The 23,382-nt window shown below is 42.5% G+C and overlaps 1 protein-coding gene across 1 annotated transcript in view; it reads left to right on the top strand.

Annotated features, from left to right (window-relative positions):
• Positions 1–420: 420 nt before the first annotated feature.
• Positions 421–23,382, top strand: part of LOC144158249 (8.6 kDa transglutaminase substrate-like) — a 48,075-nt gene continuing 25,113 nt past the window's right edge. The window contains exons 1-2 of the mRNA XM_077688987.1: positions 421–573; positions 4,714–4,771. Of these exons, the coding sequence (XP_077545113.1) occupies positions 4,722–4,771 (50 nt within the window). The 5' untranslated portion in view covers positions 421–573; positions 4,714–4,721. The remainder of the gene's footprint in view (positions 574–4,713; positions 4,772–23,382) is intronic.

Consider the following 23,382-nt stretch of genomic DNA (forward strand, 5'->3'; position numbering starts at 1 on the left):
GCCCCCACCCCCTCCCGGCCAGGTAAGCCCTCTTTCAAATTTGAGTTAGCACATTCAGACAGACGACCGCCCCCGCCGGCGACGCGACGACTGCTGATTCTTCCCTCCTGCGTGAGCAGACATTTCGCATGAACGTATGCTCCTCTCTGCGGTTTGTGTTTCCTTCTATTTGTCAAGCTCAGCGACGACCAGTGTTTAAAAAAGAAAGACAGCAGGAGCAACACTTTGAAAACTTGCTGCACCGCCTGAGACCAGTACCGTCGCGAAAGGAAGGAAACGTAAATCTCCGTCTTATGAAGAGGAAGTTCGCGACAGTGTTTATGCGTGTGTAGGTGCGGGGCACAAAACGCAAAAACACACAGTGTGATGTGCAGAGGAGGCTTGAGTCAACGCTGTCCATCAAACGGTCTTGCCACTTCGCCGGAAAGAGGAGATAGGGTGAACGCACACTCGTGCCATCGATATTTGCGTAAGACACGCTCGGCTGTTATAAGACGCTCACGAGGCACCTCGGTTACCACGAAGAGGAACAGACGAGCCACACACTTCAAGGCGCCTTGAACATCTGCAACGGTAAGCACGTTTCTTTGCAATATGAAAATTTCAGACATGTGGTGGCAATTGTTCATTTTTATCAGTTTTGCACCAACATTCGGTGCGCAAGGTCTTCATCAGCGTAAATGTGTTTTTCACCACTGTAGAACCTCTTCACTTAGTTCCAAAAGTAGCCTAAGATGGTGTTCCGTCAGTCGACCGTTGATGTATGTGAACGCTCGAGTCATGGCGTTGCGGGTTAAAGAGAAGGTCCCGTTCAAACCGTGTTGGTGCGGGCGGCTACCACCCTGACGCATCAGATACGGTTTAGCTAAATATAAACACCCCAGAAAGTGACAGAGACACACAGTCGCCCGGATAACCGAATTGGCAAGGCATCTGAAATCCGAAAACGTGGGTTCGATCTCCACTCTGGGCGCCTGTTTTTCTTCCTTTTCTTCTCTTCTCTAATGGAAGCAAAAATGCTAACATTTTCCTTATGCATTCTCTGGCATTTCAGACTGCAGGCTTTCCTTGCTGTATTTCTTCAGCGAGCCCCTCATTCTTAACGACATAATTATGTAGAGCGCAGTGAGGGCGTTGGTTTAGGCAGCCTTGGTGGTGAGAGGTAGCATGGGTTTGCGCGTGTGTGTTTGTGTACGTGTGTGTGTGAGTGTGTGCTGTTTCTAAATAAAGCTCATCTGTCTACGATCACACCGTCCCCCCTCAGTCTTGCATCTGCGAGCACTTCCTCGCCCCCTTGGTTTCTGCTCACTAAAAATAAGAGCATTTCTTCTACAGCTCCCTTAATGCATTTAGAAATGTAGTGTAGTTACGAATTCGTTTTTTTTTTTCGGCCGTTCCCAAACAATAAAATAGTTGCAGAGACATCTACGTTTGTATCCTAAGATGTAAGGTGCAATAGCAATACTTCGACTCTCACGGAGCGTGTTCGTACGCAGCTGCTGCATTTGTGATCTATGCTTCACGAGCACAAAAGGTTATCGAAAAGAGAAAGACTAGCAACGAGGGTGTTTAATTGCCATGTCCCAGAAGAGACAAAGGCTCCCTGCGCTTCTGTGGCCTAAAATGTGACCGTGAAAGGTTGCAAATGTGAAGTATTGGTTAGTTTGAACGAGGAGGAGTCAGTGTATTGTATCAAAACGTTTATTCTGTGATGTCCTGGCCGGGCTCAACAATTTTGCTTTTTTCAGACAGAGAGTGAGAAAGAGTCAGAGAGAGAGAGAGAGAGAGTGGAGATCTTTGTTCATGAAGAAACTTTTGTGATTTAGCAAAATGAGGTAAAAAGATTGCAGGGGGCTCAAAGGTGGAACCTGAGTCTATGGCACCATAGTAGCAGCTTCTTCCCTTGCCTTCTCAATCAGCTCGCGCTCATGTTCAGATAACGAGTTGGTCAAATCTACCTCCCATGCCTCGAAGTGGAATATGTTATGTTTGAATTGTTCTCCCCTGGCTACCCTTGATGTTTCCACTATTTTAGCAGTGTTCTAAGTTAATTGCTGATGTTCCCACCGTGCACCTGAACGCACAGGGAGTTCCAGATAACTGTGATGGTTTTTTGTCCACAAAGCTTGTGATTCTTCGGCATTGAGAACTCTTTTTACCAAGTTGAAAGTTTGTGTTACTGGCAATACGATGACAATTCGTTCTTAACGCTTTTCGAACAGTGTAGTCGTAGTCACAAGGAGCACGGTAGACGAGTTCGTGAGCCTCTTGCTTAGCGCGTCGTTCTGTTTCAGACCATTAAATCCGGGTGTCCAGGTGACGTTGTTAACTTTCAGCATTATGGATGGGAATTTATTACCGAAGCCCTGAGGTATTCTGCCGCCAGAAAACTGTGCCCTTTCAGTCTTTAATGATGTAACGCTACTAGTTGATACTTCCGCTATTCGGATTGCCAAAAGGATGGCTCCAACTTCCACTTCTTTGTTCTTGTATATTGGAGCGTCATGCAGTCGGATTGCCAGAGTAGTCAACTACGGCGATTGAGGCCTCGTGCTTTTGTACATCCCGGAGTAGGTGTATACTGTGGTCCCATTATATTGAAACTTTCACCGAATGAACTTGAGCCTGCCATGCGGCCTCTTCTTGTGTATCTATATCTTTGGTAGAGGAGAGTTTTTATGCGGGTCGCTTAATCCGTACCATGTTTATCATGGCGTGCAGTGGTGTACTTTCAATGGGGGGCAGGGGGATGCCTGTGCTTTCTTTTCTGTTTGGCGGGTGCCTGTTTCTTTGAAAGGGGGTGTGATGGGATGTTGTTTTTCCCTCCGGGGAAAAACAAAGGGGGATTTTGTTTTTCCCTCCGCTTTCTTGATGCTAGATTTTGGTTTCTCCGATATCTTAAAATGCGTTCGGAAGACACAACTTGAGGACCTCTTCATCGCTGTTATCACCGACATCCTATTTGGGACAACTGCAGCGTGAAGGACTCTACTATTCACCTTCACCGCTGTTGTACGGCACTTCCAGAGTCCATTCTTTGCTCCGAATATTGTTATTTCATCCCTCCATCAAGTACATCGCCCTCCCCTTCTTCTAGACCCGTCTTTGCATGTTCATTCGGTTACCATGGTTATCAACCCTTTGTTAGTTCGTTTCGCAGTGAAGATTGCGAGGTTGAGAACTGTCATATATGCTGTCGCAATAATGGTGTTTCTCTAACTTTCTTTGGTGCGGGTAAATTTGTTTTATCGCAGGCTCTGTGCTCTGCAATATACTGGTCGTGATCAGTGGTTCATGAGTCTTAATGTTTCTTTTCTGTTTTTCTTGTTGTTCTCTTGTTTAAACGTTTTTGTTGCGAGCTATGATTGGTTCAAGATTTTCTGTTTTGGCGATTGTGGGTTGGGAACTACCCGCTCGTCTAGAACCCCGCCCAGCATTCTTTGGTGGCGGTTCTCTGGGACAATATTCGTACCTATTTTTGGGTAATTTTAGCTTGGCCGCGTGGCACCATCTGTCGATCACCAAAACCGATCCTGCATCGGAGACATAACCGTGGGAATATTCAAAAGTATTTGAAAACTAGTGTGATTAGACTCCAGAGAGTTGGCTTTATTTTATCTATTCTCGGATTATAATTTTGATGTCTGAAAGGCCGGCGTTAATTCTTTGTCGTCTGCTTTAGCTAGGTCACCCACTGTTGGCGCCGCAATGAGTCCCGATGGAAAATGCAGCGCGGTGGCTTATTGTGTAAGGCATTCCGCTGCTCAGCCCAAGGCCTCTGCTTCAATACCGGGTGCGGCGGACCCGCCGGGGTGGCTCAGTGGCTAAGGCGTTGCGCTGCTGAGCACGAGGTCGCGGGTTCGATTCCCGGCCGCGGCGGGCGCTTTTCTGATGGAGGCGAAAAGCAAAAACGCCCGTGTGTACGAGATTTCGACGCACGTTAAAGATCCCCAGGTGGTCAAAATTAATCCGGAGCCCTCCACTACGGCGCGCCTCATCACCTGCGCTGCGTCGGCGCGTTAAAACTCTACAATCAATCAATCAATCAATCAATCAATCAATCAATCAATCAATCAAACCGGCTGCGGCGGCCCTTTTTCTGATGGTAGCAGGAAACAAAATCGCCAGTCTCTACGTTGAAATTTCGGCGCACATTAAACATTCTAAAGTGATGAAAATTCGTCCGGAGACTTAGACTATCACATGCGTCGTAGCCCACGATTAGCTTAGAGGCAAGAATTACCGGAAATTTATATTTTTGATCCTCTGGTGCAAACGCGCATTGGTGTGATGGCGTAAGTTGCAGGCGCAGCTGGAGACCGTGTATGTTGGTCATGCTACCACCGACTGGGCGTAGCGCAAACTTCACCTCGCAGCCGCGGCCCCTGCAGAAAGCCCGTGTTCTTTCTTTCATATTCCGCGTGTTATAATGGTCCTGCTTTCCAAACCTGGTTTGCCGTAGCGCCACATTGCAGGTACGACTATGCAGCCTTCGACTATTGCTGCATAGTCGTAGCTTCAGGGAGGCTGTGGTGACATATTTCCGTGGACGCCTCATGAGCACGGCTAATATCGGACGGCTATGAGCCACGGGGGAATCGAAAAATGAGCCTAGTAACGCTACCATCCTAAAATATTTTTTAACTTTTGCTCGTCACTCGTACCTTGGGCCCACGAGGGTCCTTATGTTTCTATTGTGCGCTTTACCCGCAGAAAGCACAATGAAGGCGGCCGTTCTTCTGGCGTTCGTGGTCTTGGTGGCAGCTTTGTGGTAAGTACCCCCAACTATCGCTGGCCCTCCGCCTATTCAAGCTAAGTACACTTGACCGCGGGCGCATCTATATCTGACCTAGTTCTCAACCGCATTAAAACATGGACGCGTAATAGGCTTTTGATTTCATAATGCAGCAGGAGATCAAAGCCTAAAGTAACAATGTTGTAGGTAGTACCGCCTTTCACGGCGAGTAGCTGTAGAGTTTCGTTCATAGTGGCCATGTGAAACGTTAGTGAGCAGCTTCGGCTTATGAGGTTAGTTCTGCCATCGCGTGAGAGGAAAGTTTACGATGATCTTTTGAGTGCAGAGCACTTTAAACGCCCTCTTGTTATCGCAGCTGGCCCGCTATTATAGTATCTAACACCCCAGTCTTGCGACGTCATGCTCTCAAAGAGAGGCTTCGAAAATAGCCCAATTTGTCCCTCAAATCAGCCTTGCGGCCGAAAGAGAAGAAGACACTCGTACGAAAGGTTTGTATAGCGAGAAGTATTCGAAATTCCTGTACCCGCTAGCACTGGTCATATATGTTTCCATGATGTAGCGTATGGAAAACTAAAGGTACATTTGAGGCGTAATATGTGTACTTAAACGGTAGTCTCCCGGTTCGTTAAGTTAGGATTGTCTTTGAGGGGATTTTTCCATTCGTAAGTAAAAAATGGGGGCCGTGGAAGAGAACCACGATGCGTTAAGTATACTTTATTCAATCCGTGTTCGTCTTGGCCTGATATGTTCGACTTGATATGTTCGGCTTGGCCTGATTTACAACTATCGCTAGCGTTTGCCTTTAAGTATGGTTCCCAGGGTGGTCTTTATTTCTGCATTCGAGCATTATTGGTAGCAACGAACTGCCCGTTTACCCCCATTGCTACATATATAATAAACATTGTTTTTAATATATTCGCTTTTGCAAATATGTTTATACTTTCGAATCATCAATCCTCTCATTCAAGTGCCTGTTTGTACGCAAAGATAAGTCGCACTCCAACTCTTGTTCCAATAAATCAGCCCTCGATCTCGACAAGGACGATTTTTATGTGACAGCCCTATCACAATAACAGGCTCCAGCGCTTATATTGCGAAAGCCCCACCAGCGTAACACGGCCTGTTTGGTGGTTGTAGAAGTTCTAACGCTTCGTGAAGCCTCCATGTTTTTCAGTTGATAACTCGGTTTTACAAAGGTTACACGTGAAAGCGAAACGTTGGGCCTTAATTTGGGTGCGTCGGCGCCTATACTACAGTTGCTGCTGCTATTGAAGCAGTATAAAAACTATGCTCCACATACCAGGATTGGACAATGCTCTCCAATGAATAACAGTTTTATTAGCATTTTATTTATTAGCAATACCCTCAAGGCCAAGGGCATTATAGAGGGGAGTGGTTACAATCGTGAGTACAACAACAAAAAAGAAGCAAAGGTAATACAAGAAAAAATACATCTTTACACAAAATTAGACAGAAGCAAAAAAAACGCAGCAAGCAAACATAACTGCACGCAACAAGAAATGGTTCGTACAATGTTGACTATGGCACTTTTGAAAAGCGTATGGTTAACAATGGTAGCTATTGGTGAGGAAGGCGATTCCATTCTAATGATGTCCGGGGTATAAACCACTGGGAAAATGCGTTCGTTCGGCTTGATGCTATGCCGACCTTGTGAGTATGGTCAATGCGAGAAGAAACGTACAATGGAGGCAAAATGAGTTAATCGTGCAGGTGTTGGTGATGAAATATTTTATGGAACGAAGAAAGTCGGAAAATTTTACGTCGAACTGCTAGGAATGGAATGTTAAGGGTAGATTTTATTGCAGTTACACTGGCGGTTCGGTTACAGTTAGACAAAATGAAACGTGCAGACGTATTTTGAACCAATTCAAGTGTGTTAATGAGATTGTGAAAGGAACGTTCCCAAACTGAACCGCCGTATTCTAGTTTAGACCGGATAAGCGTTTTCTACAACAGTAATTTAAGGGATGATGGTGCCTTTGAAAAATTACGTCTGAGGTAACCGAGCATGCGATTTGCATTGTTAATAATATATTCTATGTGAACGGACCAGGTGAGATTGTTAGTGATGTTAACACCGAGATACTTATAAGAAGAAATGAGTCTAGGGCGATGCCATCAAGATGGTAAACAGGTTTTGTGTTATTTTTTCTCGATACGCGCATGAATTTACACTTATTAACGTTAAGCTGCATTCGCCACTTTAAGGACCAAGCTGAAATAGAATTTAGGTCCGTTTGAAGGTTAGTTAGGTCATCATCACAAGTTATTTCCCGGAACGCTACGCAATCGTCGGCAAACAAATACATGTTAGATGAAGCACACGACATCAAATCGTTAATGTATATTAAAAAAGCGGAGGGCCGAGAACAGAACATTGTGGTACACCTGATTGGACCGAGGGGTTATTAGAATTTTGGTTGTTAATCGAATCAAACTGCGAGCGATTAGTTAGGAACATCTCGAGCCATGCAAGAAGTTTCGTTTCAATGTTAAGCTGACGTAACTTGTGTAGTAGTAGTTTATGGCGCAGCTTGTGAAATGCTTTCGAAAAGTCTAGATATATGCAATCAGCAGATGATGATCGATCAAGCATGGCATGAAGCTTATGTGTTAAATGTACCAACTGTTTCACATGAGTAACTTTTGCGAAACCCATGCTGTGATCGTGTAAAAAATGAATTTGATTCTAAAAATTAACAAGGTGGGAAAAAAGAACATGTTCAAGAATTTTACAAGGGACGCTACTAAGTGAAATAGGCCGGTAATTACGCGGTGAGCTTTTGTTTCCTGATTTATGAAGCGGAATCACCTTCCCCACCATCCAGTCGGCAGGCAAACAACCGCTATCAAGTGAGTGCTGAAAAATCTTTGTTAAAATGATGGATGAATACGCACGAGTGCTCTGCAAGAATTTAGGGCTGATATTGTCACAACCAGGAGCAGAAGAAAGTTTGAGCGATTTAATCACCTTGGGTACTTCACTTGGTTCTATAAATATTGGAAACATATCGGGGTAGTTGAAAATTTCAGTACGGGGTAAGCTTATGGGGCAAAGAAAAATTACGCACAAAGGTTTCATTAAAAGTATTAGCGCATGCATCTGGACGAATAGCAGCACCAACGCTGTCGGTTAGGTGAATGATATCGTTATCACGAGGATTTATTGTACGCCAAACCTTTTTAGTGCCAGTAACTAGCATATTGTGTAATACGGTACGGAAAAAGGTTTCTTTCGCTGATCTTAATGCCGCAACATAGTTATCATTAGCCACTTCATAAGCCGTCCAACGCACATCATTCCTTGAACGTTTATCTGATCTGTACCGAGGTTTTTTCTTAGATAAACGTTTAAGGTTATTTGAATACCATTTGAAGTGATGAAGTTAATAGGAATGTACTTGTTCGTCAGCTCGCTAACTTTTTTGGTAAATAGGCTCCAGTTATATTCCAAAGTTTGATCTGCAAAATCTTCAAAGAAAGTTTCAAGACATTCGCATAGTTCGTTGTTAATGGCTTCGAAGTTCGCACGGTTATAGTTACGGACAGGTTTACTTTGTTTCTTTGTTTTTGGACGTAATGAATTCAGGCCGGACCTAAGTAACGAATTATCGCTCAAACCTGGTAAGTGTGTGAGGTTAGAAACCAGGTCAGGCATGGTGGTAAGTACTAGATCAAGAGTGTTAGATGTTCCGTGCATTATTCTTGTTGGTTCCTTGACTAACTGGGTTAACGAAAAAAGAGGGCACATATCGGGGAATTCTTGAGCGAAAGTAGAGAAGGGAAAAATAATAGGTTGTTCATCAGTCCATTGTACATTCGGCGAGTTAAAATCCCCCAAGAAAAACAGGGGTCACGTGGGATACCGGGAGACAAGTATGTTTAAACCATCATGTAGCTCATTTACAAAATCAGATTAGTCAGTAGGAGGACGATAACAGGCACAAATTATGAACTTTCGGGACCCTATTTTAACAGGGGCGCACACAATCTCGAGGTTACTGATAACGTTGATGCGCTGTGACGAAAAATCTTTGGAGATACCCAACAAAACGCCACCGCCTAGCCGTAACGTACGGTCTCATCGATGGAACAAAAAACGACTTTGGTGTGGAATTTCGTGAACAGGAACCTGTGGGTGCAACCAAGTTTCAGTTAGTGCGATGATGTCAGCGTTACAAGTGTCAATGACGGATCATAAAGCATCCCGTTTGTTAATAATGCTCCGAATGTTCGTGAAAAGCACGGACACATTTGATAATTTTGATTCCACTTCCCCTCGCGCGCTCCTATCTTAGGCCACAAGCTGACGCTGAATCGCAGTGCCCGGTTAGGTTTTTCTTGCGGACCTACTTCGTTAATGCTATCGCTGGAAGGGTCGTACGTGTAGTGCTTTTTGTTAATTATAGGCTTAGTGTGGTGCAGCTTGAAAGGCGGTGAACCGGATTGGCTTTTGGCAAACGCCACGAGCTTTCCTCGAGCCTGACGCGTAGTAGGAGAAAAATCTTCGGTGACGGCGACGTTTATCTCTTTTAATTTAGTACGAACGGAAAGAATTTTGACTTTAGTTTTGTAGTTAGAAAACTTCACTATCATGCGGCGACATTTGTTTTTTTGTAAATACCTAGACGATGGGCGTGCTCAATGTCGTAATGTGCCACGTTAATAGCTGCGCCAGACTATTTGTGTAATTTGCTGATCTGATTGTTCCCATGTTTCCTTTGAATCCAGTAGACCATAAAAAATTAGGTTATTCCGGCGTGATCAGTCTTCAAGATCGTCGAAACGAGCTTGTAATAACTCATGCTGGGTGCCCAGCGTTTTAACAGAACTTTGAATAGTAGTCCTATCCTGTTCGAAGTGATCGATTCCCTTTGTTTTTTCTTCGAGCGTGTCCAAGCGTTTCTCGATTGCACCGATCTTGTCTTCAATTTTTTTCTGACTTGATTTGTTTTCTTTAAGGTCGGAGACCACTTCATTGTGATTTTTACATGACTCTACTGAACGCACATGTATGTCTTTGAGGATGCGAAAAACCACTTCCATTTGCGCGGACGGATCTGTGAGCAAGGACTCAGGTGCTAGCAAGCTGCTGGAGCGAGTTCCAGGCCCTGGATTAGTTTCAATATCGCCGGCGCAAAAAAGCAATAACAACATTGAAAAACAATCCCTCGCAATGTCGCAGAGACCTCTGGGGCACGGGAGCAGAAATAGACAACAGTTGTCACTTTTTCTACTATACAGCGAAAAATAGTTACAAACCTGTAACGGTCAAAGGCGCGACAGATCAGAAGTGTTGTCGAAGCTGCTCCCATGCCCACTGAAGGGGCAACAGCTCTGATGGGCTCTTACGTCGAACTCAGCAACCGACGTCACCGATGACGTCGATGCGCAGACGGTCACTGGCGCAGCCGCAAGCAGGTCCAGGAAAACTGCTTGTTCTTGGTAACTGGCGCGTTGGTGTGCGGGTTCGAAGATAATCACTGCCGCAAGCTTTCGAGTATCTTGCGCGGGAGGCCACAGCAAGCACAGCGACAGAAAAACCTGTAACGGGTAAAGGCGCGACATATCAGAAGTGTTGTCGAAGCTGCTCCCATGCCCACTCAAACAGCTTGGTGATTTGAACTTTAATAATTCGTTTTATAGATAATTTGATCCGTAAGATCTTGTTTCGACCATGTCTCTATAGAAGTCTATGTCCAAAGCAGCCCGTTAATTCGAGCCCGAGTACGCTCCCCCACGGATGATTCGAACGACGCGCGACCGCGCTGGACAATCGGCGCCTGGTACATGGCCAGCGAAACGACGCCCCCTCTGTCTATACACGCGGCTGTATCTAATGGACAAGGCAAAAGTAGGTAAGACCATTGTAAGTCCCACGTGGCGGGCGTGATGAAAGACCCATTGTTTGCGACCTCAGTCTGAGTACAGTTGTGTGGGTGGTGTGCATCATTTCAGAGGCGGATGGTGGTGAGAACATAAATTCACAGGTCAGACGTGCAGAACATGTCGCTGTCAATGACGGCAAGCAGGACGAGGTCCAAACATAGTGCTGCCTTGCACGGAGAAGTCAGGGCCAGATGGAAGGCTGCTCGTCTTTTCTTGAGTGTTGAAGAAGGCTGAGATGAGGATTTCCGCTGCATTTATTTCATAGAGCAAAAAACAGCGCCGACTGTAGTCTTTAGATACAAAAGGCAGTCAGCAAACACTGGCTTTTTTAAGCACCAAAGTATTCACACGGCCTAGGGCTTCCCAGTTGCAGTGTACTGTTTTTGTTCTGCACTTTTGTTAGTTCGAGGTTTCATTTATTCGAACTGAGATGGCGCCCCCTTGCGGTTCCAATTAACGAGCTTTTGCTGTATATGCTGGCTTGGCGCAATATTCAGTTGTTGCCGCCAGGTTTCAAAGATTTAGGATTAGGTTTTAGTTTTCCGGCATTTAAATGGTGGATTTTGGATGTTCGGTTCACTGTGTGTTTATCTATAGCGGAGTAGCTAAATATCCACGCCAACAGAAATAGAGCATGGCTAGACGAAATCTAACAGAGCTCATTCTGACGGCATGTGTTACACAGTGTAAATGTTCTCTTGGTCGGTCGTGATACCTTGAACGCAGTTATCCAACTCTATTATAGTGCGTATAAATAACTAGCTAAAAAGAACGCCGAACGCTCCTTCTCGTCTCTTGTGTCCTCTTTCGCTGGTTTTTTTTATGCACAGTATTAACCAACTTGCCCAGCTTTTGCATCCTTGATCTATTGTCGTATATGCCGAATTTGAAGCCCGGAGAGGAGGAAGCGCTTTGCAGTCACCCACTTCTTCAGAAGTCGCCGAACTACATGTTTTGTTACCGTGTGGTTCGTGTAAAATGTGTCATAAATGTAGCTGGAAACACATGCCGCTCTTTGTGCTCGTACAAAACTGCGACACATTTTTTGTATAAAACATACGGCTTCCAGTAGATATTAGCAGTCATTTGAGCTAGCAATGATGATATTTTGCTATTCACAGAACACGTGTCATTGCTGTACTTGACGCAATTACTCAGAACAGTTTTTCCTACTATGGTCTAAGTTGCACAACCCACACGAAAAGTTCCATAGCGCTCTCAGGCTAGGTTTTGTGTTGATTGCGAAAGCCCTACATGCCTCGCCATTCAGCTGTTATTCGCAGTCACTGAAGTAAAACCGGCTACCAACACCCATCGTATATAAAACATTCTCGACGCCTCCACCGAGTTTTAGGGACACTCACGACCTGAATGAAGTTCATATCAAACGAAACAATGACCTCGGTATAGACATTTTATCATTGATTTGTTGCCGAATGACGCAGTATTTGCTAAGAAATTGCTAATCCAACACATTTCCCTTTGTCGTTTCTTCTCGCATCGATTCTACCGAGCAAACAGCGGCTGCTGCAGCGGCTGCTGCAGTGGCTGCTGCAGACTGCACTCTTCACGTTTCACTTTTTATACCTTAATTAACAAAAGCTTTTTTACGCAATTTCAACCATTTCAGGTATATGTTGCGCAGTATAGCCAGTGGCGGCGACTGCACTCTTCACTTTTCAGTTTGTTGTACTTTAATTTAGTGACAGCTATTTTTCAGGCAATTTGCACCACTTCAGGTGTATGTTGCTCGTACAGCCAGTGCGTACAGACTGCGTACAGACAGCAAACAGCGGCTGCTGCAGCGGCTGCTGCAGCGGCTGCTGCAGACTGCACTCTTCACGTTTCACTTTTTATACCTTAATTAACAAAAGCTTTTTTACGCAATTTCAACCATTTCAGGTATATGTTGCGTAGTATAGCCAGTGGCGGAGACTGCACTCTTCACTTTTCAGTTTGTTGTACTTTAATTTAGTGACAGCTATTTTTCAGGCAATTTGCACCACTTCAGGTGTATGTTGCGCGTACAGCCAGTGCGTACAGACTGCCAGCGCGTACAGACTGCACTCCTCAATTTCACTTTTTTGTACTTTAATTTAGTAACAGCTATTTTTCAGGCAATTTGCACCACTTGAGGTGTATGTTGCGCAGTATAGCCAGTGGCGGCGACTCCACTCTTCACTTTTCACTTTTTTATACTTTAATTTAGAAACGATGTTTTTACGCAATTTGAACCTTTCAGGTATATGTTGCGCAGTATAGCCAGTGGCAGCGACTGCACTCTTCACTTTTCACTTTTTTGTACTTTAATTTAGTAAAAGCTATTTTTCAGGCAATTCGCACCACTTGAGGTGTATGCTGCGCAGTTTAGCCAGTGGCGGCAACTCAACTCTTCACTTTTCACTTTTTTATACTTTAATTTAAAGAAGATGTTTTTATGCAATTTGAACCATTTCAGGTATATGTTGCGCAGTATACCCAGTGGCAGCGACTGCACTCTTCACTTTCACTTTTTTGTACTTTAATTTAGTAACAGCTCTTTTTCACGCAATTTGCACCACTTGAGATGTATGTTGCGCGGTACAGCCAGTGGCGGCGGCTGCACTCTTCACTTTTCACTTTTTTATACTTTAATTTAGGAAGAGCTTTTTTTCAGACAATTCGCACCGCTTGAGGTGTATGGTGCGCAGTTTAGCCAGTGACGGCGACTGCACTCTTCACTTTTCACTCTTATATACCTTAATTTGGAAAAGCCATTTTTAAGCAAAATTGAACCATTTCAGGTGTCTGTTGCGCAGTAGGTATAGCCAGTGGCGGCGACTACACTCTTCACTTTTCACTTTTTTGTACTTTAATTTAGTAACTGCTATTTTTGAGGCAATTTGCACCACTTGTGGTGTATGTTGCGAGTACAGTCAGTGGCAGCGACTGCACTCTTCACTTCTCACATTTTTATATTTAATTAGGGACAGCTATTTTTCAGACAATTCGCACCACTTGAGGTGTACGGTGCGCAGTTTAGCCAGTGCCGGCGACTGCACTCTTTAGGGTTTCACTTTCTTTCACTTTATTTAAAAAAACTATTTTTCACGCAACTTAAACCACTTAAGGAGTATGTGGCCCAGTATAGCCAGTGGCGGCGACTTCACCCTTCCCGTTTTCGCATTTTATACTTTCTTTAGAAAAGCTACTCTTAAGGAATTTCAACCATTTCAGGTGTCTGTTGCGCAGTATAGCCAGTGGCGGCTACTACACGTTTCAGTTTTCACTTTTTTATACCTTAATTTAGAAAAGCTTTGGTTACGCAATTTGAACCATTTGATGTATATGTTGCGCAGTATAGCCAGTACCGGACATTGCACTCTTCACTTTTCACTTTTTTGTACTTTAATTTATAAACAGCTATTTTTCAGGCAATTTGCACCACTTGAGGCGTATGTTGTGCAGTACAGCCAGTGGCGGCAACTGCACTCTTCACTTTTTACTTTTTTATACTTTGTTTTGGAACAGCCATTTTTCAGGCAATTCACACCACTTGAGGTGCATGGTGCGCAGTTTAGCCAGTGACGGTGACTGAACTCTTCAGGTTTTCACTTTCTTATAATTTATTTAAAAAAACTATTTTTCACGCAACTTAAACCACATAACAAGTTTGTGGCCCAGTATAGCCAGTGGCGGCGACTTCACTCTTCACGTTTTCACATTTTATTCTTTATTTAAAAAAACTTTTTTTACGCAATTTACCATTTCAGGTATATGTTGCGCAGTATAGCCAGTGGCGGCGCTGCACTCTTCCCTTTTAACTTTTTTGTACGTTAATTAAGGAACAGCTATTTTTCAGGCAATTTGCACCACTTGAGGTGTATCTTGCGCAGTACACCCAGTGGCAGCGACTGCACTCTTCACTTTTCAGTTTTTTATACTTTAATTTAGGAACAGCTATTTTTCAGGATATTCGCACCACTAGGTGTATGGTGCGCAGTTTAGCCAGTGACGGCGACTGCACTCTTGAGGGCTTCACTTTATTTAAAAAAACTATTATTCATGCAACTTAAACCACTTAAGGAGTATGTGGCCCAGTATAGCCAGTGGCGGCGACTTCACTCTTCACGTTTTCGCATTTTATACTTTAATTTAGAAAATCAATTTTCCGAAATTTGAAGCATTTCAGGTATAAGTTGAGCAGTACAGCCAGTGGCGGGGCTGCACTCTTCACTCTTCACTTTTTATACTTTAATTTAGAAAAGCTATTTTTACGCAATTTGAACCATTTCAGGTGTCTGTTGCGCAGTATAGCCAGTGGCGGCGACTGCACTCTTCACTTTTCACTTTTTTATACTTTAATTTAGGAAGAGCTTTTTTTCAGACAATTCGTACCGCTTGAGGTGTATGGTGCGCAGTTTAGCCAGTGACGGCGACTGCACTCTTCACTTTTCACTCTTATATACCTTAATTTAGAAAAGCTATTTTTAAGCAAAATTGAACCATTTCAGGTGTCTGTTGCGCAGTAGGTATAGCCAGTGGCGGCGACTATAGCCAGTGGCGGCGACTCACTTTTTTGTACTTTAATTTAGTAACTGCTATTTTTGAGGCAATTTGCACCACTTGTGGTGTATGTTGCGAGTACAGTCAGTGGCAGCGACAGCACTCTTCACTTCTCACATTTTTATACTTTAATTAGGGACAGCTATTTTTCAGACAATTCGCACCACTTGAGGTGTACGGTGCGCAGTTTAGCCAGTGCCGGCGACTGCACTCTTCAGGGTTTCACTTTCTTTCACTTTATTTAAAAAAACTATTTTTCACGCAACGTAAACCACTTAAGGAGTATGTGGCCCAGTATAGCCAGTGGCGGCGACTTCACCCTTCACGTTTTCGCATTTTATACTTTCTTTAGAAAAGCTACTCTTAAGGAATTTCAACCATTTCAGGTGTCTGTTGCGCAGTATAGCCAGTGGCGGCTACTACACGTTTCAGTTTTCACTTTTTTATACCTTAATTTAGAAAAGCTTTGGTTACGCAATTTGAACCATTTGATGTATATGTTGCGCAGTATAGCCAGTACCGGACATTGCACTCTTCACTTTTCACTTTTTTGTACTTTAATTTATAAACAGCTATTTTTCAGGCAATTTGCACCACTTGAGGCGTATGTTGTGCAGTACAGCCAGTGGCGGCGACTGCACTCTTCACTTTTCACTTTTTTATACCTTAATTTAGAAAAGCTTTTTTTACGCAATTTGAATCATTTCAGGTATATCTTGCGCACTATAGCCAGTGGCGGCGCCTGCACTCTTCAGTTTTCACTTTTTTGTACTTTATTTAATAACAGCTATTTTTCAGGCAATTTGAACCACTTGAGGTGTATGTTGCGCAGTACAGCCAGTGGCGGCGACTGCACACTTCACTTATAACTTTTTTATACTTTAATTTAGGAACTGCTATTTTTCAGGCAATTCGCACTACTTGAGGTGTATGTTGCGCAGTTTAGCCAGTGACGGCGACTGCACTCTTCGCGGTTTCGCTTTGGTACACTTTATTGAGAAAAGCTATTTTCTCGCAATTTAAACCACTTAAGGACTATGATGCGCAGTATAGCCAGTGGAGACGACTGCACTCTTCGCGTTTTCGCTTTTTATACTTTAATTTAGAGAGGCTATTTTTACGCAATTTGACCAATTTCAGGTTTCACTCTTCACTTTGTTATACTTTAATTTAAAAAAGGTATTTTTACGCAATTTCAACCATTTCAGGTATATGTTGAGCAGTACAGCCAGTGGCGGGGACTGCACTCTTCACTCTTAACTTGTTTATACTTTAGTTTAGAAACAGCTATTTTTAAGGCAATTCGCACCACTTGAGGTTTATGTTGCGCAGTTTAGCCAGTGACGGCGACTGCAATCTGCGAGGTTGCGGTTTGTTACACTTTATTTAGAAAAGCTGTTTTACCCACAATTTCAACCACTTAAGGAGTATGTCGTCCAGTATAGCCAGTAGCGGCGAATTCACTCTTCACCTTTTCGCATTTTATACTTTAATGTAGAAAAGCTATTTTTACGCAATTTGAACCAATTCAAGTTTCTGTTGCGCAGTATAGCCAGTGGCGGCGCCTGCACTTTTCACTTTTTTGTACTTTAATTTAGTAACAGCTATTTTTCAGGCAATTTGCACCACTTGAGTTGTATGTTGCGCAGTATAGCCAGTGGCGGCGACTCCACTCTTCACTTTTCACTTTTTTATACTTTAATTTAGAAAAGATGTTTTTATGCAATTTGAACCTTTCAGGTATATGTTGCGCAGTATAGCCAGTGGCGGCGACTACACTCTTCACTTTTCATTTTTTTGTATTTTAATTTAGTAACTGCTATTTTTGAGGCAATTTGCACCACTTGTGGTGTATGTTGCGAGTACAGTCAGTGGCGGCGACTGCACTCTTCACTTCTCACATTTTTATACTTTAATTAGGGACAGCTATTTTTCAGGCAATTCGCACCACTTGAGGTGTACGGTGCGCAGTTTAGCCAGTGCCGGCGACTGCACTCTTCACTTTTCACTTTTTTATACCTTAATTTAGAAAAGCTTTTTTTACGCAATTTGAATCATTTCAGGTATATCTTGCGCACTATAGCCAGTGGCGGCGCCTGCACTCTTCAGTTTTCACTTTTTTGTACTTTATTTAATAACAGCTATTTTTCAGGCAATTTGAACCACTTGAGGTGTATGTTGCGCAGTACAGCCAGTGGCGGCGACTGCACACTTCACTTATAACTTTTTTATACTTTAATTTAGGAACTGCTATTTTTCAGGCAATTCGCACTACTTGAGGTGTATGTTGCGCAGTTTAGCCAGTGACGGCGACTGCACTCTTCGCGGTTTCGCTTTGGTACACTTTATTGAGAAAAGCTATTTTCTCGCAATTTAAACCACTTAAGGACTATGATGCGCAGTATAGCCAGTGGAGACGACTGCACTCTTCGCGTTTTCGCTTTTTATACTTTAATTTAGAGAGGCTATTTTTACGCAATTTGACCAATTTCAGGTTTCACTCTTCACTTTGTTATACTTTAATTTAAAAAAGGTATTTTTACGCAATTTCAACCATTTCAGGTATATGTTGAGCAGTACAGCCAGTGGCGGGGACTGCACTCTTCACTCTTAACTTGTTTATACTTTAGTTTAGAAACAGCTATTTTTAAGGCAATTCGCACCACTTGAGGTTTATGTTGCGCAGTTTAGCCAGTGACGGCGACTGCAATCTGCGAGGTTGCGGTTTGTTACACTTTATTTAGAAAAGCTGTTTTACCCACGATTTCAACCACTTAAGGAGTATGTCGTCCAGTATAGCCAGTAGCGGCGAATTCACTCTTCACCTTTTCGCATTTTATACTTTAATGTAGAAAAGCTATTTTTACGCAATTTGAACCAATTCAAGTTTCTGTTGCGCAGTATAGCCAGTGGCGGCGCCTGCACTTTTCACTTTTTTGTACTTTAATTTAGTAACAGCTATTTTTCAGGCAATTTGCACCACTTGAGTTGTATGTTGCGCAGTATAGCCAGTGGCGGCGACTCCACTCTTCACTTTTCACTTTTTTATACTTTAATTTAGAAAAGATGTTTTTATGCAATTTGAACCTTTCAGGTATATGTTGCGCAGTATAGCCAGTGGCGGCGACTACACTCTTCACTTTTCATTTTTTTGTATTTTAATTTAGTAACTGCTATTTTTGAGGCAATTTGCACCACTTGTGGTGTATGTTGCGAGTACAGTCAGTGGCGGCGACTGCACTCTTCACTTCTCACATTTTTATACTTTAATTAGGGACAGCTATTTTTCAGGCAATTCGCACCACTTGAGGTGTACGGTGCGCAGTTTAGCCAGTGCCGGCGACTGCACTCTTCAGGGTTTCACTTTCTTACACTTTATTTAAAAACACTATTTTTCACGCAACTTAAACCACTTAAGGAGTATGTGGCCCAGTATAGCCAGTGGTGGCGACTTCACTCTTCACGTTTTCGCATTTTATACTTTATTTAGAAAAGCTGCTCTTACGGAATTTGAACCATTTCAGGTGTCTGTTGCGCAGTATAGCCAGTGGCGGCTACTACACGTTTCAGTTTTCACTTTTTTATACCTTAATTTAGAAAAGCTTTGGTTACGCAATTTGAACCATTTGAGGTATATGTTACGCAGTATAGCCAGTAGCGACAACTGCACTCTTCCCTTTTCACTTTTTTGTCCTCCAATTTATAAACAGCTATTTTTCAGGCAATTTGCACCACTTGAGGTTTATGTTGCGCAGTTTAGCCAGTGACGGCGACTGCAATCTGCGAGGTTGCGGTTTGTTGCACTTTATTTAGAAAAGCTGTTTTTCCCGCAATTTAAACCACTTAAGGAGTATGTCGTCCAGTATAGCCAGTGGCGGCAAATTCACTCTTCACGTTTTCGCATTTTATACTTTAATTTAGAAAAGCTATTTTTACGCAATTTGAACCAATTCAAGTTTCTGTTGCGCAGTATAGCCATTGGCGGCTCCTGCACTCTTCACTTTTCACTTTTTTGTACTTTAATTTAGTAACAGCTATTTTTCATGCAATTTGCACAACTTGAGGTGTATGTTGCGTCGTATAGCAGGTGGCGGCGACTCCACTCTTCACTATTCACTTTTTTATACTTTAATTTAAAAAAGATGTTTTTATGCAATTTGAACCTTTCAGGTATGTGTTGCGCAGTATACCCAATGGCAGCGACTGCACTCTTCACTTTTCACTTTTTTGTACTTTAATTTAATAACAGCTATTTTTCAGGCAATTCGGACCACTTGAGGTGTATGCTGCGCAGTTTAGCCAGTGACGGCGACTGCACTGTTCACTTTTCCCTTTTATATACCTTAATTTAGAAAAGCTATTTTTAAGCAATTTGAACCATTTCAGGTGTCTGTTGCGCAGTATAGCCAGTGGCGGCGACTACACTCTTCCCTTTTCACTTTTTTGTACTTTAATTTAGTAACTGCTATTTTTGAGGCAATTTGCACCACTTGAGGTGTATGTTGCGAGTACAGTCAGTGGCGGCGACTGCACTCTTCACTTCTCACATTTTTATACTTTAATTAGGGACAGCTATTTTTCAGGCAATTCGCATCACTTGAGGTGTATGGAGCGCAGTTTAGCCAATGACGGCGAGTGCACTCTTCAGGGTTTCACTTTCTTACACTTTATTTAAAAAAAACTATTTTCCACGCAACCTAAAGCACTTAAGGAGTATTTGGCCCAGTATAGCCAGTGGCGGCGACTTCACTCTTCACGTTTTCGCATTTTATACTTTAATTTAGAAAAGCTATTTTTATGCAATTCGAACCATTTCAGGTGTCTGTTGCGCAGTATAGCCAGTGGCGGCGACTGCACTTTTCACTTTTCACTTTTTTATACCTTATTTTAGAAAAGCATTTTTTACGCAATTTGAACCATTTCCGGTATATGTTGCTTAGTATAGCCAGTGGCGGCGTATGCACTCTTCACTTTTCACTTTTATTAAATTTAATTTAGGAACAGCTATTTTTCAGGCAATTCGCACCACTTGAGGTGTATGGTGCGCTGTTTAGCCAGTGACGGTGACTGCACTCTTCAAGGTTTTACTTTCTTACACTTAAAAAAAAACTGTTTTTCACGCAACTTAAACCACTTAAGGAGTATGTGGCCCAGTATAGCCAGTGGCGGCGACTTCACTCTTGACGTTGTCGCATTTTATACTTTAATTTAGAAAAGCTGTTTTTACGCAATTTGAACCATTTTAGGTATATGTTGCGCAGTATAGCCAGTGGCGACGAGTGCACTCTTCACTTTTCACTTTTTTGTACTTTACTTTAGTAACACCTATTTTTCAGGCAATTTGCACCACTTGAGGTGTATGTTGCGCAGTATTGCCAGTGGCGGCGACTGCACTCTTCACTTTTCGCTTTTTTATACTTTAATTTAGGAACAGCTATTTTTTACGCAATATGAACCACTTTAGGTGTATGTTGCGCAGTTTAGCCAGTGGCGGCGTCTGCACTCTTCACGTGTTCACTTTTTTCTGCTTTAATTTAGAAAAGCTATTTTTACGCAATTTGCACCACTTCAGCTGTATGTTGCGCAGTTTAGCCAGTGACGGCGAATGCACTCTTCACAGTTTCGTTTTGTTACACTTTATTTAGAAAAGCTATTTTTCCCGCAATTTAAAGCACTTAAGGACTGTGTTGCGGAGTATAGCCAGTGGAGACGACTGCACTCTTCGAGTTTTCGGTTTTTTATACTTTAATTTAGAGAAGCTATTTTTACGCAATTTGAACAATTTCAGGTCTTCACTTTTCACTTTGTTATACTTCTAATTTACAAAAGCTATTTTTACAAAATTTGAACCATTTCAGGTATATGTTGAGCAGTACAGCCAGTGGCGGGGCTGCACTCTTCACTCTTCACTTTTTTATACTTTAATTTAGGAACAGCTATTTTTCAGGCAATTCGCACCACTTGAGGTTTATGTTGCGCAGTTTAGCCAGTGACGGCGACTGCAATCTGCGAGGTTGCGGTTTGTTGCACTTTATTTAGAAAAGCTGTTTTTCCCGCAATTTAAACCACTTAAGGAGTATGTCGTCCAGTATAGCCAGTGGCGGCAAATTCACTCTTCACGTTTTCGTATTTTATACTTTAATTTCGAAAAGCTCTTTTTACGCAATTTGAACCAATTCAAGTTTCTGTTGCGCAGTATAGCCTGCACTCTTCACTTTTCACTTTTTTTGTACTTTAATTTATTAACAGCTATTTTTCATGCAATTTGCACAACTTGAGGTGTATGTTGCGTAGTATAGCAGGTGGCGGCGACTCCACTCTTCACTATTCACTTTTTTATACTTTAATTTAAAAAAGATGTTTTTATGCAATTTGAAACTTTCAGGTATATGTTGCGCAGTATACCCAATGGCAGCGACTGCACTCTTCACTTTTCACTTTTTTGTACTTTAATTTAATAACAGCTATTTTTCAGGCAATTCGCACCAATTGAGGTGTATGCTGCGCAGTTTAGCCAGTGGCGGCAACTCAACTCTTCACTTTTCACTTTTTTATACTTTAATTTAGAAAAGATTTTTTTATGCAATTTGAACCATTTCAGGTATATGTTGCGCAGTACATCCAGTTGCGGCGACTGCACTGTTCACTTTTCACTTTTTTATACTTTTATTTAGGAAGAGCTTTTTTTCAGGCAATTTGAACCATTTCAGGTGTCTGTTGCGCAGTATAGCCAGTGGCGGCGACTACACTCTTCACTTTTCACTTTTTTGTACTTTAATTTAGTAACTGCTATTTTTGAGGCAATTTGGACCACTTGTGGTGTATGTTGCGAGTACAGTCAGTGGCGGCGACTGCACTCTTCACTTCTCACATTTTTATACTTTAATTAGGGACAGCTATTTTTCAGGCAATTCGCACCACTTGAGGTGTACGGTGCGCAGTTTAGCCAGTGCCGGTGACTGCACTCTTCAGGGTTTCACTTTCTTACACTTCATTTAAAAAAACTTTTTTTCACGCAACTTAAACCACTTAAGGAGTATGTGGCCCAGTATAGCCAGTGGCGGCGACTTCACTCTTCACGTTTTCACATTTTATACTTTATTTAGAAAAGCTGCTCTTACGGAATTTGAACCATTCCAGGTGTCTGTTGCGCAGTATAGCCAGTGGCGGCTACTACACGTTTCAGTTTTCACTTTTTTATACCTTAATTTAGAAAAGCTTTGGTTACGCAATTTGAACCATTTGAGGTATATGTTGCGCAGTGTAGGCAGTAGCGGCAACTGCACTCTTCACTTTTCACTTTTTTGTACTTTAATTTATAGACAGCTATTTTTCAGGCAATTTGCACCACTTGAGGCGTATGTTGCGCACTACAGCCAGTGGCGGCGACTGCACTCTTCACTTTTCACTTTTTTATACTTTAATTTAGGCACAGCTATTTTTCAGGCAATTCGCATCAATTGAGGTGTATGGAGCGCAGTTTAGCCAATGACGGCGAGTGCACTCTTCAGGGTTTCACTTTCTTACACTTTATTTAAAAAAACTTTTTTCCACACAACCTAAAGCACTTAAGGAGTATTTGGCCCAGTATAGCCAGTGGCGGCGACTTCACTCTTCACGTTTTCGGATTTTATACTTTAATTTAGAAAAGCTATTTTTATGCAATTCGAACCATTTCAGGTGTCTGTTGCGCAGTATAGCCAGTGGCGGCGACTGCACTTTTCACTTTTCACTTTTTTATACCTTATTTTAGAAAAGCATTTTTTACGCAATTTGAACCATTTCCGGTATATGTTGCTTAGTATAGCCAGTGGCGGCGTATGCACTCTTCACTTTTCACTTTTATTAAATTTAATTTAGGAAAGCTATTTTTCAGGCAATTCGCACCACTTGAGGTGTATGGTGCGCTGTTTAGCCAGTGACGGTGACTGCACTCTTCAGGGTTTTACTTTCTTACACTTTTAAAAAAAGCTGTTTTTCACGCAACTTAAACCACTTAAGGAGTATGTGGCCCAGTATAGCCAGTGGCGGCGACTTCACTCTTGACGTTTTCGCATTTTATACTTTAATTTAGAAAAGCGGTTTTTACGCAATTTGAACCGTTTTAGGTATATGTTGCGCAGTATAGCCAGCGGCGGCGAGTGCACTCTTCACTTTTCACTTTTTTGTAC

Source organism: Haemaphysalis longicornis, unplaced genomic scaffold (genome assembly GCF_048455015.1).
Source record: "Haemaphysalis longicornis isolate Haplotype H1 unplaced genomic scaffold, Haemaphysalis longicornis Haplotype H1 scaffold_10, whole genome shotgun sequence".
Taxonomy (NCBI): domain Eukaryota; kingdom Metazoa; phylum Arthropoda; class Arachnida; order Ixodida; family Ixodidae; genus Haemaphysalis; species Haemaphysalis longicornis.